General features: G+C 34.0%; 1 protein-coding gene across 13 annotated transcripts in view; it reads left to right on the forward strand.

Annotated features, from left to right (window-relative positions):
* Nucleotides 1–24398, forward strand: part of Pcdh11x (protocadherin 11 X-linked) — a 620385-nt gene that overhangs the window by 63197 nt on the left and 532790 nt on the right. For all 13 annotated transcript variants that reach the window (XR_387045.4, XR_387044.3, XR_001782746.2 and 10 more), the window contains one exon: nucleotides 11352–11935. Coding sequence is in view for 8 of the 13 variants with exons in the window: in XM_006528392.4 (XP_006528455.1) it covers nucleotides 11352–11935 (584 nt within the window). In the remaining 5 variants the exon portion in view is untranslated. The remainder of the gene's footprint in view (nucleotides 1–11351; nucleotides 11936–24398) is intronic.

Genomic DNA, 24398 nt, shown 5'->3' on the forward strand with positions numbered 1-24398 from the left:
CCTGATCTTTCCAAAACTTTTATCATGAATGGGTGTTGAATCTTGTCAAATGCTTTTTCTACATCTAACGAGATGATCATGTGGTTTTTGTCTTTGAGTTTGTTTATATAATGGATTACATTAATGGATTTTCGTATATTAAACCATCCCTGCATTCCTGGAATAAAACCTACTTGGTCAGGATGGATGATTGCTTTAATGTGTTCTTGGATTCGGTTAGCAAGAATTTTATTGAGGATTTTTCCATCGATATTCATAAGAGAAATTGGTCTGAAGTTCTCTATCTTTGTTGGGTCTTTCTGTGGTTTAGGTATCAGAGTAATTGTGGCTTCATAAAATGAGTTGGGTAGAGTACCTTCTACTTCTATCTTGTGAAAAAGTTTGTGCAGAACTGGAATTAGATCTTCTTTGAAGGTCTGATAGAACTCTGCACTAAACCCGTCTGGTCCTGAGCTTTTTTTGGCTGGGAGACTATTAATAACTGCTTCTATTTCTTTAGGTGATATGGGACTGTTTAGATTGTCAACTTGATCCTGACTCAACTTTGGTACCTTGTATCTGTCCAGAAATTTGTCCATTTCCTCCAGGTTTTCCAGTTTTGTTGAGTATAACCTTTTGTAGAAGGATCTGATGGTGTTTTGGATTTCTTCAGGATCTGTTGTTATGTCTCCCTTTTCATTGCTGATTTTGTTAATTAGGATTTTGTCCCTGTGCCCTTTAGTGAGTCTGGCTAAGGGTTTATCTATCTTGTTGATTTTCTTAAAGAACCAACTCCTCGTTTGGTTAATTCTTTGAATAGTTCTTCTTGTTTCCACTTGGTTGATTTCACCCCTGAGTTTGATTATTTCCTGCCATCTACTCCTCTTGGGTGAATTTGCTTCCTTTTTTTCTAGAGCTTTTAGATGTGTTGTCAAGCTGCTAGTATGTGCTCTCTCCCGTTTCTTCTTGGAGGCACTCAGAGCTTTGAGTTTCCCTCTTAGAAATGCTTTCATTGTGTCCCAAAGGTTTGGGTACGTTGTGGCTTCATTTTCATTAAACTCTAAAAAGTCTTTAATTTCTTCCTTTATTCCTTCCTTGACCAAGGTATCATTGAGAAGAGTGTTGCTCAGTTTCCACGTGAATGTTGGCTTTCCATTATTTATATTGTTATTGAAGATCAGTCTTAGGCCATGGTGGTCTGATAGGATACATGGGACAATTTCAATATTTTTGTATCTGTTGAGGCCTGTTTTATGACCAATTATATGGTCAATTTTGGAGAAGGTCCCGTGAGGTGCTGAGAAGAAGGTATATCCTTTTGTTTTAGGATAAAATGTTCTGTATTTATCTGTCAGGTCCATTTGTTTCATAACTTCTGTTAGTTTCACTGTGTCCCTGTTTAGTTTCTGTTTCCGCGATCTGTCCATTGATGAAAGTGGTGTGTTGAAGTCTCCCACTATTATTGTGTGAGGTGCAATGTGTGCTTTGAGCTTTACTAAAGTGTCTTTAATGAATGTGGTTGCCCTTGCATTTGGAGAGTAGATATTCAGGATTGAGAGTTCCTCTTGGAGGATTTTACCTTTGATGAGTATGAAGTGTCCCTCCTTGTCTTTTTTGATAACTTTGGGTTGGAAGTCGATTTTATCCGATATTAGAATGGCCACTCCAGCTCGTTTCTTCAGACCATTTGCTTGGAAAATTGTTTTCCAGCCTTTCACTCTGAGGTAGTGTCTGTCTTTTTCCCTGAGATGGGTTTCCTGTAAGCAGCAGAATGTTGGGTCCTGTTTGTGTAGCCAGTCTGTTAGTCTATGTCTTTTTATTGGGGAATTGAGTCCATTGATATTAAGAGATATTAAGGAAAAGTAATTGTTGCTTCCTTTTATTTTTGTTGTTAGAGTTGGCATTCTGTTCTTGTGGCTGTCTTCTTTTTGGTTTGTTGAGGGATTACTTTCTTGCTTGTTCTAGGGCGTGATTTCCGTCCTTGTATTGTTTCTTTTCTGTTATTATCCTTTGAAGGGCTGGATTCGTGGAAAGATATTGTGTGAATTTGGATTTGTTGTGGAATACTTTGGTTTCTCCATCTATGGTAATTGAGAGTTTGGCCGGGTATAGTAGCCTGGGCTGGCATTTGTGTTCTCTTAGTGTCTGTATAACATCTGTCCAGGCTCTTCTGGCTTTCATAGTCTCTGGTGAAAAGTCTGGTGTAATTCTGATAGACCTTCCTTTATATGTTACTTGACCTTTCTTCCTTACTGCTTTTAATATTCTATCTTTATTTAGTGCATTTGTTGTTCTGATTATTATGTGTCGGGAGGAATTTCTTTTCTGGTCCATTCTATTTGGAGTTCTGTAGGCTTCTTGTATGATCATGGGCATCTCTTTCTTTATGTTTGGGAAGTTTTCTTCTATTATTTTGTTGAAGATATTAGCTGGCCCTTTAAGTTGAAAATCTTCATTCTCATCAATTCCTATTATCCGTTGGTTTGGTCTTCTCATTGTGTCCTGGATTTCCTGGATGTTTTGAGTTAGGATCCTTTTGCATTTTGTATTTTCTTTGACTGTTGTGTGGATGTTCTCTATGGAATCTTCTGCACCTGAGATTCTCTCTTCCATTTCTTGTATTCTGTTGCTGATGCTCGCATCTATGGTTCCAGATCTCTTTCCTAGGGTTTCTATCTCCAGCGTTGCCTCGCTTTGGGTTTTCTTTACTGTGTCTACTTCCCTTTTTAGTTATAGTATCATTTTGTTCATTTCCATTACCTGTTTGGATGTGTTTTCCTGTTTTTCTTTAAGGACTTCTACCTGTTTGGCTCTGTTTTCCTGCTTTTCTTTAAGGGCCTCTAACTCTTTAGCAGTGCTCTCCTGTAATTCTTTAAGTGACTTATGAAAGTCCTTCTTGATGTCCTCTATCATCATCATGAGAAATGTTTTTAAATCTGGGTCTAGATTTTCAGTTGTGTTGGGGTGCCCAGGACTAGGTGGGGTGGGAGTGCTGCGTTCTGATGATGGTGAGTGGTCTTGATTTCTGTTAGTAGGATTCTTACGTTTGCCTTTCGCCATCTGGTAATCTCTGAAGCTAGCTGTTATAGTTGTCTCTGTTAAGAGCTTGTTCTTCAGGTGACTCTGTTAGCCTCTATAAGCAGACCTGGGAGGGTAGCACTCTCCTTAGTTTCAGTGGGTAGAGTATTCTCTGCAGGAAAGCTCTCTTCTTGCAGGGAAGGTACCCAGATATCTGGTGTTCGAACCGGACTCCTGGTAGAAGTTGTGTTCTACTCACTAGAGGTCTTAGGATCCCTGTTGGAATCCTGTGTGGGCCCTTGCGGGTGTCAGGCGACTTCGCTGGCAAGGTAGCCCGGGGCTCGAGTGGAGCGGAAGGGGCTTGTGCCCCAGGTCAGGCCTGGGTAGTCTGCTTCCCTATGTACCACAGTCTCAGGTTCTGGGCGATTGGATTGGGGCCGGTGCTGTGTTCCACTCACCAGAGGTCTTAGGATCCCGTGGGGAATCCTGTGTGGGCCCTTGCGGGTGTCAGGCAACTCCGCTGGCAAGATAGCTCGGGGCTCGAGTGGAGCGGAAGGGGCTTGTGCCCGAGGTCAGGCCCGGGTACTGTTATACTCTTTTTAAATGGAGAATTCTTTATTCATTATTAAAATGCACCATTAGTAGAGATACACTAAAATGTAGTATTATGATTGCATACACCATCTGTTGTTCACCTGTTATTTATTTATTTATTATTATTAAGTAAAGTAAAAAAAAAAAAAAGTCACCAATTAGCCTTGTTTTTTAACCTTACAGAAACAAAAACAAAAACATGCACAGAAATAATGTTGAAATATTTAAATGAATCTTTAAGCAAAGATACTTTTTGCAGGTTAGAAACAAGGCAGGAAGACCCATTTTAAAAGTTGCCAGATCTTTCTTGATTAGAGGTATGTGGTGTGCACTTTTTGAATATGGATAATGTCACTACCAAGTCTTTTTGCCAGGAAGAGCTTCATTGTGTTCTCAGGGAAATGGATACAAATATTAAGGATAAAATTCTTCCATACACTGCAAGAAACAATTTTGTGATGGATATTATTCCCCTTTTCATTATCAGTATTTTAGCTGAATTCATTTTACAGGCTGTCAGATGCAATCATGCCTTAAAATGCCAGTTGAAATTTATTTTTTTGTGATATACTACAGTTGCTTTTTAAGTACGCATTTTACTTAAATCATGATTTTGATAAATTAGCAGCGGGTATAAATAAGAAGTACTAAGCCACCATGCTGTAGTATGCCAATTGATGGAGATAATCTGAAAAATCCTTCAAGCATATACCACAAATATTTTATTTGTTTAGGGGACTTGGCAGTTAATACTTAACAATTAATTGACCTTTCTATTTTTTTTTTTTGTTTACTTATTTTTATTTTTTTCTTTCTCTTATTTTTTTATTACGTATTTTCCTCAATTACATTTGCAATGCTATCCCAAAAGCCTCCCCCCCCCCTACACACCCATTCCCATTTTTTGGCCCTGGCGTTCCCCTGTACTGGGGCATATAAAGTTTGCCTGTCCAATGGGCCTCTCTTTCCAGTGATGGCCGACTAGGCCATCTTTTGATACATATGCAGCTAGAGTCAAGAGCTCCGGGGTACTGGTTAGTTCATAATGTTGCACCTACAGGGTTGCAGATCTCTTTAGCTCCTTGGATACTTTCTCTAGCTCCTCCATTGGGGGCCCTCTGATCCATCCAATAGTTGACTGTGAGCATCCACTTCTGTGTTTGTTAGGCCCCAGCCTAGTCTCACAAGAGATGGCTATATCACGGTCCTTGCACCAAACGCTTGCTAGTGTATGCAATGGTGTCATCGTTTGGAGGATTATTATGGGATGGATCCCTGGATATGGGAGTCTCTTGATGGTCCATCCTGGAGGGCATCATCCTGAGTGAGGTAACACAATCACAAAAGAACTCAAATAATTAATCTTTCTAAATAGAAACATTGATATAATAAATACAATATGAACTATGTTTTCTTTAGAAATATATTATTTTAATAATTCAAGAGAACTGTCATATAAAGATATCAATTACCTTTAAATATCTAGACTTATTCTAAGAAATTCAAAAAATGCCCAGTGAAAAATTAAAACATAAATAATAAAAACATTCTAACAAATATTCTAAAATTTTAAAAATACTTTAAAAATCTAAAATTGTAGTGTATATACCTTTTTTCTTAAATAGAAATACTTTCTATCCCTCTATTTCTTTGATATTATGAATCATATTACTATAATAATTACTAAAATCACAGGCCATGTCTCACTTTCTGTTTCTATTTCTCTTTTTCATGTAAACATTTTTTTTTTGTTTATACATGGTAGGACTCTTAGAAAATTGTGCAGTATGGTAAGATGATCATTTTGAGAACATTTTAAAACATGAAATAGATTTATAACTGTTTTTAGTATAGAAATAATTTCCTATATGTATTTAATATATGTTATATACTTGTTATAAAGTTTAAACTTGAAACAGGTTGAAATCAATTAGGTTAAATAATTTAAATTAAGCAAAAGTTTAATTAGTATAATTAATATAGTAACAAATGTAAGCTATCGTTTGAATTTTTAATGCAAAATTGATTTGTTACAGAATATCTTGTACATATTTATCAACTCTATTAAAGAATTTGATACTAGAATTGTCATAATGTAATTTGTCCCAAACCTGCAGAAGAATATTTGTGATATTTGCTATTGTCAATATATTTTCAATTCATCATCAAAATCTTATCACAAATACTCCCTAATTATGATATGAAATGAAGGAAATTAATGTTGGAGCTGAATCATTATAAATTGTTCTTTACTTTTCTTTTCAACAGTGCAAACCACTTTACTGTTTATTATGTCTTTCAAGGAGATTTTTTTATTCATGAGGACATGAATAAACAACTATATAATACCTTACAGATGTTGAAGGGTATGTTTTGCCTATAGATAATATAAAAATATTATGAGGAAATTTGGAGACTGAGCAGCATAAGGGTGTATCTTCTTTTGTTGTGGGCTTATATTTCTAAATTTTAACAGCTTGTTATTATACTAGTCATTGTAAACTAGTCATTTACAAATAGGTAATTAAAATATACTGAAAATGAAAGTAGCATTGTAATTTATGAATATATCCTATTTTGCCCAATATTTGAAGTGCTTCGTTTGCAGGTGAGTGTTTGTAGTTTTAGCTCATAGGGCTAAGACATGAGGTTTATTTGAATGAACACAGAAATTTTAGTGGGATGTGGGTGCCTCTTCACTGGTATGTTTAGCCACAACATTTTAGTACTGGTTATTTCTAGAATTATGAACTCAAATCTAGTGTGTAAGATAACAATAACATTTTCAGTTGGTAAATTTAAGTGTTGCATGAGATTTTGGAGACTAAAATTATTTAAACTTCAATATTTACACCCTGTAACAGCTTTGAGTCCAGTATCTAGAAATTGAACACTAAAGTGAAGTTAGACTAGCCTGTTAATATTATCAAATATATATTGAGGGAAAACAAATCTTGTCTGTTTTGTTTACATATAGCTTCTTAGTACCTGTAACAATGCTTGACATAAAAAGCTCTTTTAATAAATAGTTCTGGAGATAGAGAAAAACCTCTCCAATAATTCTTGTCTAATTAATTCTTTACAAGAAAGTAGACATCATTGTTAGGTAATCTACTATTTTTTAATTAAAAATATAGTTCCATTATCTCAATCAGAATTCTTTAGTGTCATAAGATATAGGTTTTATTAAAATATAGAAGCTTATATTGGCTGCATTGCCTTATGCTTTATTAGTATATATTAATTATAGAATAATGACTTATTTGTTTTTTTTTTGTTTTTTTGTTTTTGTTTTTGTTTTTGTTTTTTTTTTTTGAGACAGGGTTTCTCTGTATAGCGCTGGCTGTCCTGGAACTCACTTGGTAGATCAGGCTGGCCTCGAACTCAGAAATCTGCCTGCCTCTGCCTCCCAAGTGATGGGATTAAAGGCGTGTGCCACCACCGACTGGCGAATAATGATTTTTATTACAATATTTTCATTATATATCCATTTAAGTTTAGAAATTATTATTATATTTTCTCAAAGATATACTTTTATTCTATGTTTTAAAACCCCTGAAATAATTTCAAATGACAAAATCATTTTAAAATGTTTAGTTTAACAATGGAGTTAAAGATAGTATGGGACATATTTAGAATGGATTGAGAGTAAGCAAGTTCACTAATTAGGCTATTGTCTTAATTATTTTTCTTGTTTAGATATAGTGCAACATATATGCAATGTTTTTTTAAACATTCTGTATAAATTTTCTGGCAATTGTAATAATTTATAATTCCTAAGGGTAGGATAAGAATAGACTGGTACTTTTAATTTCATTTGGCACTGCCCCATTTTATTCTGCTTATGTTTGCATTATATTTATTGAAATCATTCAGAGACACACTTTTTATGTGTCCTAGATTCAGTGTATAAAGAATACATATATGTATACACATTTGCTCTTGGTATCAACACTGTTTTTAATCACACATTCATAATAGTGAAAATCATTAATTTACAGGAGTCCAGATCTGAACAGGTTTCTATATTGTATAATCCTAGTTCTCATCATTGACTGATGCTAAAAATACAAAAGTGCCGACAATAGTCTTCTGTTGTTGTTTACTAAGATAGAGCATATATTTGGCATTATTTTTCCTCACTGTTATATCTCAGTAACTTATAAATGAAACTAAAATCTAAACAAAATTTCTTAGATATATAATGTATGTTTCATAGGGTCTATGATCATATTTTATAAAATATAATTTTAACAATTAGGTAGTTTATGGTATAAAGTATTTCCTTTGTTAAAAAAGAATTTCCTCATTCTATAGTGGCTACAATGTAAATTTTTCTAAATTCATGTCTTTCATCATTTGCATATGCTTATATATTTTTAAATGCAGATGTCTAGCTATGTAGCGGAAGGGTTGATAGCACATTTTCTGGCAGTTATATTCACACAAAAAGCTATTTATATCATGCCTCCCTGTGTTTAGACTCATTGTTGAAACATTGTTAATGTTGCTAATTCCTAATAAATATTGAGTTGAGAATATCATTAGATACCTGCCTGCATAAATACTTTTCAGCAATGGAATTTTAGTTGTCTCTATATAATGATATTTTAAAGCTGGACTTGTACTTTAATAGTAACAATTACTCATATTTAATTATAAAGTTGTGACATTTCATGATGTGTAATGTACTGGTGTACAGATTTCATATTTTATTATATAACATTACACATTATTATTTCCAAAATTTTGATATTAAATGTTACTTAATATATCGAATAACTTAAAATTAACAATAGAAATAAAGGAAATGCATAAAATTAAACAAGAAATTTTTAAATATCTATATTAATTGTTGAATTTTATCAATGAATTAGAGAAATTTGGACTGAGGAGATGTCTCAGAAGTCATGAGTACTTGCCATGCTGTTCTTCTAGAAGACTCAACTTTCATTTCCAACACCCATGTTGACTAACTCACAACTATCTGTAACTGCAGTAGTAGGGTGATCTAATATCTATGACTTTTGAATGCATCCACACTCACATGCAAATAAACACATACACACACTTAAAAGTAATAAAAATCAACACTAAAATTTAGAGAATAAAAAATTGTAAGGCTTTCATAAGGAACAAAACCAAGATGAATCTGTTTTATATTTACTACTTTGAAAAATGTTTCCTTTTATTTTATGTCTATGAATGTTTTGCCCACACCAAATAAACATAGTGGCATCAAAACTCAGAAGAGGGCTTAAGATATCTTGGAACTGGAGTTATAGTTAGTAGTGAGCAGGCACGTGGATCAAATCAAAGCCTAGATACTCTGCAGGAACAACAAGTGCTCTTAACATCTGAACCATCTCCCCAGACTCTTAATAAGCTTAAATAATAAAACAGGATAAAACAAAAAAAAACACATTAGAGCCATACAAATGAAACAAACAGAAGGAAAAGAGGTCAATGGAGGGAACAAAAGAAACAGAGACCCACTTGTTGCACTCAGGAATTCCATGAAAAACGTGAAACTAGAAGCTGTACTGTATATGCATAGGATTTGCAGACCTGTGCAGGACTTGTCCATGCTGCCTCAGTAACTGTGAGTTCATATGATCTTTGATTATATTGATATAGAGGACCTTTTTCCCCTACTGTCCTTCAACACCTCTGACTTTTACACTCTTTCATCCTTTTCTGCCTCCTCTTCCACATAGTGCCCTGATCTCTGAGGTGGGCACATTGCTGTGTCATGTGCTGCAGAAAGAATCTGTTCTGATGATGGCAAAGAAAGGCAATGGTGTAAAGAATATAGCAGAATGACATTAAGAGCCATTTATTTATTTTGCCTTTAGCTAAACAGTAGTACTTGGTTTTCTTTTAGGACACTGGCCTGCCTAATGTCAGTTTTCTTTCCAGCAGAGCAGCACTAGGTATGAGTTTCATCCAAAGGAATGAGCTTTAAGTACAACAAAATATTAGTTTCTGCCACTATTGTACCAGTTTATCTTACAAACACATTACTTGTGTGGGTCAAAGGTTTGTAGCTGGCATGGTGCTTAGCTTTCTTCTTTGGTAGTGATTAGAGTACCTTCAAGTACTATAAATACTATTCCATAGGGGAGGCAGTTCTAGATAGGCACCAACTTGAGTTCTCTGTATTCAATGGTTATGTAGGTGTTGTCTTTAGCAATAGCATCTTACCATCATTGTGTAAAGAACAACTTACAGTTTTTGTAACAGCCTTTTTTTTCCCCCTGGGGGTTCCCATGCAACCTTTTTGGTCTACAATTCAATTTAATGTTATTGATTCAGAATAATATACTGGAAGCTTCGTTTGATGATTAGAACTGTCCCTCTATGGCTGTCTTCCTGGTTATTTGGGAATTTCATTTAGATCACTTTTATGTATGTAAATATTTTAGGAAGCTTCTACTATTGTCAGTTTCCATAGGATCACTTAAATGGTTCTAATTTTAACTATTTTAATACATATCAAGGGCCTTTCTCTCCTTCTCCCTGTTTGATTATACTATTTCAGTCTGCCTCCTGCATTTATACATCACATGTCTTTTATGGTATGAAGTGATGAGTTGTATCATAGGAAAATTTGATCTAGTTGAGATTAGCAAAACTATCACCTGATATCTTTTTGGGATTTAAATGTAAAAAAGCAATAACAATTCTTTCTGCAATCTTTGTATAAAAAGCAATTACTTTTCTTATTTTCAAAACTAATCCAAGTATTCTTTATCTTGTCTATACTTATGTCCTTTTATAGAATGATTTTCATTTTCCAAACTATAAATATAAATTAAAAATTTAGAACTTATTTTAACCCAAATCTCCTATTGAGTATTTGCATGTTATTTAGAGATTCATAGTTCTAACCACAGTGTGTATTCATAAGCTTTTATTTTATTTCTATTTCCTATCAGTACCCACAATGGTTTTTACTGTTCTCTGAAAAACAGCAGCAGCAACAACAATAACCACAACAAACTATGTTCCCAAAATTCCAAAAGAGCAGATATGTATAATAATCTGAAATTTGAATATCTGTAATATTTATATTTATTTATTTATATTTACTGGTTTTCTTACCCAAACAGGAATGAATTCTGCTTTAGGTGCCACAGTTTCTCCCCTGTATTTAAATAGCTGCCATATAACCCATTTCCTAGACTAGATCATGTTTGCTTTGAATTCAGACTTCACCAAGTCCTTCATGTCTGAATGTGTTTTACCTACTGTCATCTGAAAAATTGTGCATTTTATGCACAGAACTGAAAATATGGAGTATTTTATTAAATGTTCATTGCCACTAAAATATTTGTGCTTGAAATCCTCAGTAAAACAAAGAAATAATGCTATTTTTTGGGATTTTTAACAAATACCATTTTATTTTTCCTTGATCATGGAATCGAATATTTAAATTACTTATATTTCTTTTAAATATCTTCAAACATTAAATACATAAATATCTTCAGTAGTGGACACTGTTTTTAATATACCATCTTTTAACTACCATAGGTGATACTTCATTTATTTTCCTCTTATTATAGAAACAAATAATAACTTGATTCAAAACATGTTTGTCATTTACTTATCACTAATGCTAATATTTCATTTAATTATTTTAATTTTAAACAGCGTTTAGTTAACATGCAGATTTATGGTTGGCTTTCTAATTATGTTTTTTTCTCTCTCTCCTTCCCTCTCTCTCTATCCTTCCCTGTGTTTTCTTTTTTCTTTGTCAGTATATCGTGGGCTGACAAACAGTACCTTTGGTATTGAGACTGGTATGGACTTGTTGTCCGGGACGTATATATTTGCGGTCCTGTTAGCATGCGTCGTGTTTCAGTCTGGCGCCCAGGAGAAGAATTATACAGTCCGAGAAGAAATGCCAGAAAACGTCCTGATAGGCGACTTGTTGAAAGACCTCAACTTGTCGCTTATTCCCGACAAGTCCTTAACCACTCCTATGCAGTTCAAATTAGTTTACAAAACCGGGGATGTACCATTGATTCGCATTGAAGAGGGTACTGGAGAGATCTTCACTACTGGTGCACGCATTGATCGTGAGAAATTATGTGCTGGAATCGTGTTGGATGCCCGTTGCTTTTACGAAGTGGAGGTTGCTGTTTTGCCGGATGAAATATTTCGATTGGTTAAGATACGCTTTCTGATTGAAGACATAAATGATAATGCACCGTTATTCCCAACAACTGTCATCAACATATCAATTCCGGAGAACTCGGCTATAAACTCTCGATATTCTCTTCCAGCAGCCATTGATCCTGACATTGGAATAAATGGAGTCCAAAATTACCAACTAATTAAGGTACGTTTTAAAAGTGTTTTGTTACAGATATTGATATTCTTATAGGGTAAATGATCTTTTTATACTTTTGAGTAAACCATCTCAACTTTCCATATTTATGTAAAGCATATTAGAGAAAAATCATTCATGTACATTTTGCAATCACATGGCCATTTTTAAAACCTGGACTGTGCATATATTCTTTTCCAAATATTTGTGTTTCCACAGACAAGAATCTCAGCTCTGCTAGATATAAATCTACATACTACTTGGGATCTGAGTTTGAATCAGTCTAGTTATGGCTTTGTCATTTTTAAATATTAAGAATGACTACATGAGACAATTGATTTTTAAATGATTCATTGAGACAAAATGTTTAATCTTAGTACTTGCAAAGATGTTAAAATTATGAGAGGTGATTAGGATATTGCTCTTGAGATTTTCACGCATGTATGTGATGAAGTATTATAACAGATATACAACATTAACTGGCCCTTACTTCTCCCATATCCTCTCAACATATCCCCATTTAAAAGTCTCTTTTTTTTTTCCTATAATTTCTGAACATATTTGTATTACTGATAAATTTTCAGGCTGATTTCAAGTCAAAGCTGGATCTCCAATCATCTTCTCAGTCCTCAAGTGGGACTAAACATTCTTTCATTGATACAAATTTTTGTTTTGTCTGAATTATTTGAGAACATAACTTTCATTTTTTATTATAAAAAGAAGTAAATAGTGTTTTTTTTTTTTAGTTTTTTTTTTCAGTTATTCTAAAAACTTAGTTTGGCTTGATTTGAGTCCTGTGATAGGACAGACAATGGAAGAATGCATAAAATACCACATGTTCATCAAATATATACACAGAGGTCTCACTTAACAAGTACATACAATACATGGGAAATTTTTAAATTAGTAGGTAGATTTACAGAACAATTAAAACCTCAGTTATGTGTGTGTGAAATAATAAGATGTACTTATTGGTCTTCAGATACTAAGCACCTTTGCAGATATCATATTTATATAGATGGGATATTTAAAATTTATATGTGTTTTTGGATTATGAGCTACCAGAATTCAATTGACATTATGACCAATGAAGAGTAGTGAAAGAACACACACACACACACACACACAAACACACACACACACACACACATAATTTTGATGGTTATAATTTGTAGCTTTTGATCCAGGGGATGTATAATATGGGAAAATTGCTCAACTGACCTTGTTGTTTGTATATGATACATATCTTTTTAAACAAATTGAAAACCACAGTTTTCTTGAGTGAAATCGAATACATGCAGATATTTGGATTATGAACTAGTTCTAACAAGAAAATACTTATTTGGAGTAGTGATATAAAACAGGACTTACAAAAAATTGCCGATAAACATTTTTAGAATATGTCTGTACAGTGGTGTATACTTTTTTCATGTACTGGTAACAATACTGGAAATATGTTAATCAGAATATTAGGTACATTTCTTTGTTTCACTGACAGCACATTTATTAACAAATACCCAACTGTTTGATTTTCTCTTTTTAAAAATAATGTGTTGATCATGCTGTAATTACAAAAAAATGGTAGAAGTCTGAAGATAAGCACTAAGCATAAAGTAAATGGGCATGTGTGAATTGTTATAGAGATATATTTAAATATTTAACTACTTAAAATGTGAAACTTAACACTTTTAGTTGTGGATCATATAACAAAATTTATTCTCTGAGGAAACCCTTTCTTAACAAAACTTTTTGCAATAGTAAATGTCCTTAGTCTTTGATAGGCAAAAGTGTAGCCTTTAATTATGTTACTGGAGTACTTGAAAAGTTATAAGTGAAGCCAGTGAATTATTTGTGTGTGTGTTGTCTCATTTATATTTTTAGTGTTTTTTTTAAGAATTTCATGTCTGTATATAATGTGTTTTTTTAAAATTGTACCACACATTTACCTTCAGATCTTCCTACATCCTTATCAGTTCATCCAAACTTTATGTAACTTTTTTATCCATGGAATCTGTTTAGTGCTGCATTTGAATTTTAATAGTCATATTTACTAAGTGTCTCCCACATTGTACAGGAGATCCTAAATAAAAAGGGTTTATTCAGGAAATAAGAGTAACAGGTAAAATTAAAATGAGATAATAGAAAACTGAAATCAGACAATAAGATTATTCTTTCTTTTTCTACTGGATGTTCTGATGAAAAATATCTAATTTGAAAATGTACTTGATTTAAGAAGTAATTTTCATTTGTACCACAGGACAACTTAATAAAGTTTCACATTTGTCTTGAAAAATGATTAACAAATTTAAATGAAACAACCCCGCTGGAAAGATTTCATCTCAGTTAAAATATGTTTATTTTCATTTGACTTTCTTAAAAAACTTCACCTAAGGCTGGGCAGTGGTGGCGCACACCTTTAGTCCCAGCACTTGGGAGGCAGAGGCAGGCAGATTTCTGATTTTGAGGCCAGCCTGGTCTACAAAGTGACTTCCAGGACAGCCAGGGCTACACAAAGAAACCCTGTCTCAAAAAAACCAAAAAAAAAAAAAAAAAAAAACAACAAAAAAAAACAAAAAAAAAAAACCAAAACAAAACAAAACTCACCTAATGATATAAGGTTTTCAATAACTTGTAGAAATTCAGTATACAATTTCTTTTGGGGTTAGCACATAAGATACAACTAAATAACTATATATTATACCTAAAATGCTTTGATATTTGTATAGCATCATGAACACATACTGTTCTGAGTGCTTGTTAAAAATAATGAGAATAGAAGACAAAGCATTGCCCAGGGCATACAAAAGGCTGTGACATGTGTGACATTAACTGAATGCACTTTGACTTGGAAAAAATGTCCTGTCATGGAAGTGTCATATATTCAGTGGGAAAGGTAGCTTAAAAACTTATTTGATTCATCCATATACTTTAGTAAATTTTACTGTTTGAAAGTAAGTAGGCCAACAATAATATTTTTGTAAAACACCTGCTTACAGCATAGGTTGAAATTTAATTATTGCTAATCTAATGTACTTTTATTGAAGACCAAAATAGATATATTCATATCACTGCCATATATATCAATAATAGAAAATATAGAAAAATTCAAGGGAAAATTAAATCAATATTCAGTTTCATATTAACTAATTGAAATTAAATGATATGGTAGAGAATATTAAATATATGGAGATTTGTAAAATATAAAGTAGCATAGCACATAATAGTATTAAAACATCAGTTAGTGTGTAAATAATTTACTAACTTTTGGATTCAGTTTATCCTGTAATTTTAGTATACTCTTGCACATGAGAAAAGTGTATTAATATTCCATGTTCATTATACTTAGAATACATTGTCTTATTTCCATGTTTTTAAAATTACAATCAATTTAAAAATGTTTCTGAAATAATTGGTTTAACATTAGCTTGCTTATTTGTGCAATTGTAGTAATGTTAATTTTCAACTTTTAAAAATGACTATAATATTTTAAAAATATATACATAGTATTTATTAATTTAATTACATTCCAAATACTGCCTTCCTCCTGGTCCCCAGGGACTCATATGAGTTTGGGGAATGGTTGAAGGCCCTGGAGGGGATAGGAAATTTAAAGAAAGATCTACAGGTTCAACTAACCTGAAGCCACAAACCAAAGCGAACTTTACTTTTTCTAAAGAAAATTTAAGTATAAGAGTTTTTAGGGAAAATATTGATATGCTAAAAAATATCATGCATTTTGAAAACCTCGGGATTCTCTTTAGTTAGGATTGTTTTATTTCTAAATCTATCTAAGTATGAAAATGGCATACAGAAAATAAATATTATGTCTACTTCCTAAATATCTAAGTATTATCTATCATCTATTTATCTATTATCTATGCATACATATATATGTGTCTATATAAAACACATACATATATAATATATTATATATTATATATTAATATACATTATATCATATAATTTATTATTATATTTATATTCATTAAGATGGATTTTTTTTTTGAGACAGGGTTTCTCTATGTAGCCCTGGCTGTCCTAGAACTCACTCTGTAGACCAGGCTGAACTCAAACTCAAAAATCTGCCTGCCTCTGCCTCCCAAGTACTGGGATTAAAGGCATGTGCCACAACTATCTGGCTTATTAAGATGCATTTAAGATATTAAATTATCTCTCTATTTAGCTTTCAATGTTTTTATTCAAGGACCTTTTTATTCAAGCACCGTTTTATTTAAGGACCCCCGATGATAGGTTCTAATCAAATATATTTAAATACATTAGCACATCTATAAATCATTATTTTTTTCTTTCAACTTCAAAAGATATTTTAGTCTAGAGTAGAGTCTATTTATTTTATATAATTAAAGCTTTTTTTTTTTTTTTTTTTTTTTTTTTTTGAGACAGGGTTTCTTTGTGTAGCCCTGGCTGTCCTGGAACTCACTCTGCAGACCAGGCTGGTCTTGAACTCAAGTATTCATCTGCTTCTTCCTCCCAAGAGCTGGGTTTAAAGACGTGCAACACCACTGCCCAGCTTAGACTTTGATTCCTATGCTTACAGATCTTCCCATAATGCCTAAATTTGAACTAAAGTAAACAACCACATACTTGAAGTATGGTCTCTGAAAGTTCAATTTTTAAAGTATTTTCTACAACTATTTATTGATACTGGTTAAAATTATTTTGAATGAACCATTAAACAAATATATATGTTGTAGTGACAAGCATTCAACTATCAATTTTATTGCCAAAAATGTACTATTTATTTAACTGTATCTCAATGTTACATGTAATATCAGATGAGATAATAGGTTCATTAATTATACAATAGAAAAAATGTATAATAAATGACAAGTGTGAATGTTTCAGAAACAGTCCAGATGTTATTTGCCCCCTCAAGTGTCTCAGAAGAGTTTCAGTACAAATATATCCTTATTTGTTAATTATAAAATGAAGTGTTACTTAGAATTTATCCTTTCAACTTTAAGATTATTTGAGTTTGGTCTTACTCCAGATTTTCGTTTCTGAATCTGCTGAACAGGAATAAAAGAGGACAATTAAATGCTAATGTCCTTTAAACCTCTGAGCGCTGGGACTGTTATCAAAGTACACCTCCAATGGGGAAAACCAACAACATAATATTCATAAATGTATCTTTATTAGTGTTATAAGTTTTAATTAAAATGAGAATGTAACATTAATAGGATCAAGTAACTTTTGACTTCATTACAATTATCACAATCCTGGTTAGTATTCATAGTTGACTAAGTAGTTACATTGTATATACTTGTTATGAACATTTCCCCATGGAACCTTATATGTTGGACATTGACCAATTTAGTAATTATAAATCATAACTTTAAAGAAAAAATTAGTTTGTAAATCTTATCATTTTTTCACATAATAACTTTTAATCTACTATTACGAAGTAAATGTAGGATAATGCTAAATTTTATTATTACTTAGATTGCTTTTGATCTATTATTTTTGTATATCTGATATGTATGTGATAATTAATTTTCAGCTTACATTATTTAAATATTTTAAAATAAATATTATTAACATCTTAGAAATGAAATAATTATCACCCACTAAAACTAAATAGACCCAAACTGTGCACATCTCAATGTATACACTAAATTTTATGAATGCTAGAGAGAATCAGTCAATAGCTATGACAAAAATGTACTTTAAAAGGGGTCGAGTAAATGGAGTAGCTGATCCTCAGATCAGCCAACTCCCTATATGAGTTTTGGTTGGTGACTCAGTCTCTGAGAGCTGCCAAGGGTCCAGGTTACTTGACACTGTTGGTCTTTCTGTGGTGTTCCTATCTACTTCAGGGCCTTCAGTCCTTCCCAATGTAGAGCTGAGTCTTCTTGGAAAGAAAAAGAAAAGGCTCCAGGTTGACAAATGGTGGGGTAACAGAAAGGAACCGGCCACTGTCAGAACCATCTGCAGTCATGTTCAGAACATAATCAAGGGTGCTTCACTGGGCTTCTGTTACAACATGATGTCTGTGTATGCTCACTTCCCCATCAATGACATTATTCAGGAGAATGGGTCTTTGGTTTAAATCTAAAATTTCTTGGGTGAAAAATACATCCACAAAGTTCAGATGAGGGTGGGTGTTGCTTGTTCTGTCTCTCAAGCCCAGAAAGATGAATTAATCCTTGAAGAAAATGATACTGAATTTGTTTCAAATTTAGTGGCTCTGATTCAGCACACCACAGCAGTTAAAAACAAGGATATCAGGAAGTTTTTGGACAGCATCTCTGTGTCTGAAGGGAAACCTGCAGCAGGCTGATGAGTGAGACCTGTTTCCTAGATCCAGAAACAAGATCCTGATCACAAGTACAATTTCCCCTCTATGGGAGCAATAAAAGACTTTTGTTAGGGAAAAAATAAATAAATAAAAGAGTCCTGGACCTACATCCAATGTTTGGCTGTTGATATCTGTATCTGTTTCTGTCAGCTGCTTGGTGGAACTCCTCAAAGTATAGTTATGCTAGGCTCCTGTCTGCAAGCATAACATTATCATTAATAATGTCAGGGATTGGTGCTTGCCCAATGGGATGGGTCTCAATTTCGGCTGGTTATTGGTTGGCCATTCCTCATTCTCTACTCCATCTTTGTCCCCGAATTGCTTTTAGAGAAGACGAATGTTGGGTGTTGTGGGTGTGTTGCTGTCCTTATCCCTCCACTGGGTGGTCTTGCCTGGCTACAGGAGGTAGACTCTTCTGGTTTCATGCCCCCACTGTTAGTGTTCTCAGGTGGGGTCACTTGCATTGGGAGATTCCCTTAACCTAGGTCTCTAGGGCTTCTTACAGATTCCCCCTACTAGCCCACCCCAGGCAGCTGCATATTACCATTCATTCTTCTGGCCCTCTTTCCTGTCTCTTCCCACACCTAGTCCTGACATACACATTCCTCTCTTAATCCCTCTCCCATCTAGTTCCCTCCCTCTCTATGCCTCCTATGGCTAGTTTATTCCCCCTTATTAGTGAAAATCAATCATCCTCACTTGGGCTTCTCTTCTTGTTTAGCTTCTTTGGGTCTGTGTGGTATATCATGAATACCCTTAAATTTATGGCTAATATCCACTTTTAAGTGAATATATATCATGCTTGTCCTTTTGGTTCTGGGTTACCTCACTTAGGATATTTTCTAGTTCAGTCTATGGATCTTCAAAATTAAATGTAGTTTTCTTAGAAATAACTTTTAGCTTCCAGGTATAACTAGGTATATCCATAGAAGTCAAACATGAACTTCAGTTTAGTCTAATAACACAGAGGCTAATATTCTTTAACAGTTTTCTTTTTTTAATTAATTGTTTAAGTATTTGCATTTCAAATGTTGTTCCCCTTCCAGGTTTCCTCTCCACAATCTCCCCATCTCATCCCCCCTTTGCCTCTAAGAGGGTTCTCCCCCAACTTCCCACTCACTTCTGCCTCACCAGCTCTAACATTCCCCTTAGCTGGGGGCAACAAGACTCCAGAGGACCAAACATCTCTCCTCACATTGATGCCAAATAGGGCCATTGTCTGCTCCATATGTAACAGGAGCCATGAACAAACTCATGTATACTCTTTGGTTGGTGGTTTTGTTCATGAGAGCTCTACTGTGTCCAGTAGTGTTCTTCCTATGGGTTTGCAATCCTCTGCAGCTCCTTTAGTCCTTCCCCTAACTCTTCAGTTAGGGTCCTTGGGATCAGTCCTGTGGTTGGCTGTATCTGTCTGTGTCTTAATCATATACTTGCAGAGGTTCTCAGAGTTCAGCTATACTAGCCTCCTCTCTGCAAGCACTTCTTGGCATCAGTAACAGTGTCTGGGTTTGTGTGCAGATGGGATGGATCCCAAGGTGGTGTATTGTCTGGATGGCCTTTCCTTCAGTCTGCTCCATTTTTTGTCCCTGTGTTTCCTTTTGACAGGAACAATTCTAGGTTAAAGATTTTGAGATGAGTGGTTGACCCCATCCCTTTATTGGGGTCCATATCTATCTACTGGAGGTGGCCTACTCATGTTCTTTCTCCTCTCTGGTAGGTATTTTGGCCAATGTCATCCCTATTGTGTCCTGGGATAACTGAGACCTTCTAGTAGCTTCCCCTGTTCCCCACATACTACATACTTCTACATACTTCTATTCATTCTCCTGGCACTCTGTACTTCTCTCCTCTTTCTTCAATGTTCAATATTAACTGTTTTTTTTTTCTTGTGGAATGTTTATCTTTTCTAATTTTATTTTAGGAAAATGTTACAAAACACTTTATCTAAAAATGAAAAACCATGACTGTTATTTTGGTAAGTCTATTAAGATACAGTATATGCACACATAATTTTAAAAAATGAATATATGTACCTAAATTAATGTTAATTTGTTATGGTTAGTCATAGGAAGCCTATTTCTTATTATTTTATCTATTTGAAGACTGTTTAAGGGTATTACTTTTTAATTGTTACAGTAACAGAGCTCTATGTTTATAGGTTATCGAAGAAAAAGTAGTATGTATTTATATTGTAGGAAAGATATATTAAAAACAATAAGCATAATGTTGGTTTCATTAAATATAGTAGGTATTCACTGATTTGTATTATCTAATCTAACCAGACTCTTGAGATCTCACTTAGATCTGGATAATATGAAGTGTACTAGAAATTTTTTTCTTTTGTTTCTTATATATGTATAGGTATGTGTATATATACCTTTTATTTACTCTTTTAAAGTGAGTGTAATTTAAAACAATGGAAAGTGCATATATTCTGTCTTTCTTCAGTATTAAATAACCATAAATATCTTGGTACCATTCCAATATTCTTAATTTGATTCATTTAGTGAGCAGCCAATACAAATGTATTGAGGGAGAAAAATGGGTTTGAAAATAGTCATTGTCTTCATGGAGCTTAATAATGGTCATCTTATCAAATACTATTTATACTAATGATAATGAGGAAATATTTATTGTCAATAATGAGTATTTCTCCCATTAGCTATTAATATTGTCATGGAGTTGTTTGACATCTTCAGAATCATAAAATACTTAAAATTTCCAAATTTGTTTTAGTAGATTTTTCACCAAGAATTTTCAGCAGTTTACAGTATACTAGGTTTACAGTTAGGGCAGTGATATTTCATCAACATTTTTGTAAAGAATAATTTTGGCCTACAAAATAAATGCTGTTTTGATGACAGTAAAACGCATATGCCAGAATTAACAATTATATTAATTATCAAACTTTACATATGTCTCCAAATATTTTCCTATATAAAAAGAAATAAAATATCTTTATATAACGATGATTATACACTAATTAATAAAATAATAAATGTTCTTTCAAATTTCTTTAATGCCTTGAAGAAAGATGTTCTCTAAATAATAATTTTAATCTAGAGTTTAACATTAGGCATTAGTAACTTTCCCAAGATATCATGCCTTATATTCATTAAAAAGAGTAGCACATAAACTAAATTTACTTTTTCATACATATTTTATATGTGTGTACAGAGAAAATATGACAGCATTGTTTTCTTTCTCAATCAATGACACTGGCTCCACATTTACTTTTGGAACTAGTTCAATGTTAAAAAAAAATCATCCATTTATCTTCTTTAGTTTAACTCTTAAAACAGAGGACTCTTCATTTGTCTCTGCATCCTCGTGCTTCTCCATATGACTATGATGCTGATAATATGAATACTTTTCCATATACTACTTCTAACATCTAGAATTTCTTTATTTACTTCTCATTCACATGCCATTTTAAAATTTATATCTTCTCCTCTCTTTTTAATCACTCTGAGAACGTTTTGCTTTTGTTTTCCTATCTTTTTCCATATAAGTTCAGTCATGATTATCTTTTTATGGTGGACTTTATAAGAGTGATATTCAATGATGTTTTTGTGTTTTAGATCTTTGGCTCTTCTAAGTGCAAGGGTTTATGAGTATTGTTTTTTAAGATTTGCTATCATCAGCCCTACATTATGCTAATATTTCTTCTTGGTTTATGTCCTTTGAGGATGATGGTTTACTTAGAAGGATCCTATTAAAACAGTTTGGCCAAAAATAAATGTCGTAAACCCTATGATGGCCTTGCTGTCAGCAATGGAAATAGTAAAATAAATGGTTAACAGAAGAACAAAGTGTACTTCTAAATAACCCAAGGACACATAAATTTTAGAAAAAAAAGAACAGTTAATGGATTATAAATAAATTAAGAAGTATAGAACCTTATAGATTGCTTTCATTTGACGATAATGTTTTAAGTCCATGAATAATTATATTAATGAATACAAGAGTATATATAGATAGCATAAATGTGGAAAATAAAATCTCTCTTAGTTAATATCTAATAAATATTCCATTACTCCCAGAAAATCAACTACCTTCAGTAATAAATAAATAAATGTAAAATGAAGGAGAGTGAAGGTAGCTAAATAAAAAGTTAGATTATAAGGTTCTATGGTTGATTATTTCATTCTCTTATCTTCTCACTCTGCTTTTACCTCTGTGTATTTAAGTACTTTTTAAATACGTTCTAGGAACATTCAAATCTTTTAACTTAGCATGAAGAAATTTATTGCTATGGTAACAACTGCAAATAGCATTACCATCTCCACAAAACATATTGTTTATCTAAGTTGCTGTTCCTATGAGGGATGTTTTTACAAGAATATAGAAATGACTACAATCCCATTTTTAATGCTTTAGGATGTATGGTAGTAGCATGGAAATATCTTTTAGTAGATGTTCTTACAGACCTGGAAAAGTGAAAATGTTATCATTGCTGACAGAACATGTAGTTTTTCTTGGAACATTGCTCACTGATTTTTGCATGTGCTAAAGTAATGTTTCCATCTGTATGCTTTAAGAATATGAAAGTTTTCCTCAATCCATTTTTTTTTTCAAAACTTTTTCCATGAATTTTCAGGTGATAGAAATTCGCTCTAAAACTTCAATGATGTTTATTTACAATAAAACTCCTACTCATAAAAATAGAATTTTAATACATACATAGTTCTCATGCAGAAAACTATTAACGTTTGCATGTAGGATAACTAAATTAATAAAATTGATGTTCCAAACACTTTAGTTCTTTGCCTGGTGGGGGGATCAACAGTGTCAACCAGACAGACCGCCCCCTCCAGATCTCCCAGAGGATGGACCACCAACCCAAGAGTACATATGGAGGGATCCATGGCTCTGACCACATATGTGGCAGAGAATGGCCTTGTTGGACATCAGTTTGAGGAGTGGCCCTTGGCCCTGTGGGGGTTCGATGCCCCAGTGTAGAGGAATGACAGGGCAGGAAGGCAGGAGTGGGTGGGAGGGTAGAGGAGCACCCTCATAGAGGCAGGGGGAAGGGGAATGGGACATGGAGTTTCCGAAGGGGAGAGCTAGAAAAGGGATAACATTTAAAATGTAAATAAAGGAAATATCCAATAAAAAATAGACAAAAAGAAAGCTGTATTTTAAATTATTTGTTTATTTTTTATCTTTTTATTTTTTATGTTTTTATACTACAGACTTTATTCCCCACTGGTCCACCCTCTGACTGTTCCTCATCGCATACTACTTCCCCATACTACTGTCTCCACAAAGATGTCTCTACCACCCACCACCCACCCAACCAGACCTCTGGCTCCCTGGGGTCTTCAGTCTCCTAAGGGTTAGGTGCATCTTCTCTGACTGAACCCAGACCCAGCAGTCCTCTGCTGTATATGTGGTGGGGGCCTCATATCAGCTGGTGTATGCTGCCTGTTTGGTGGTCCAGTGTTTGAGAGATGTCAGAGGGGTCCATGTTAATTGAGGCTGTTGGTCCTCCTAAAGGATCGCCCTCCTCCGCAGCTTCCAGCTTTTCCCTAATTCAACAACAGGGGTCAGCAGCTTCTGTCCATTGGTTGGGTTCAAATATCTGTGTTTGACTTTTTCATCTGTTTGTTGGGTCTTTTAGAGGGGAGTCATGATAGGTCCCTTTTTTTGAGTGCTCCATAGCCTCAGTAATAATGTCACATCTTGGGACCTCCCTTTGAGCTGGATCCCTTAGGCCTGTCGCTGGACCTACTTTTCCTCAGGCTCCTATCCATTTTCATACCTGTAGTTCTTTCAGACAGGAAAGATTATAGGTCAGAGTTTTGACTATGGGATGACAACCCCCTCCCTCATTTGATGCCCTGTCTTCCTGCTGGAGGTGGGTTCTGTATAAGTTCCCTTTCCTGATTCTAGAGCATTTCATCTAAGGTCCCTCCCTTTGATTCCTGATAGTTTCTCACGTCCCAGGTCTCTGGTGCATTCTGGAGGGTACCCCCAACCTCTTACCTCAGAGGTTCCCTGTTTCCATTCTTTCTGCTGGCCCTCCAAGCTTCAGTCCTTTTCCCTCACCTAATACCAGGTCAGGTCCCCCCCCCCCACACCCCGCCCCATCCCCAGGCCATTCACTTTCCCTCCAAGATCTCTCTCTCTCTCTCTCCCACCTTGTGAGATTGC

The sequence above is a fragment of the Mus musculus genome, chromosome X, assembly GCF_000001635.26.
Source record: "Mus musculus strain C57BL/6J chromosome X, GRCm38.p6 C57BL/6J".
Classification (NCBI taxonomy): domain Eukaryota; kingdom Metazoa; phylum Chordata; class Mammalia; order Rodentia; family Muridae; genus Mus; species Mus musculus.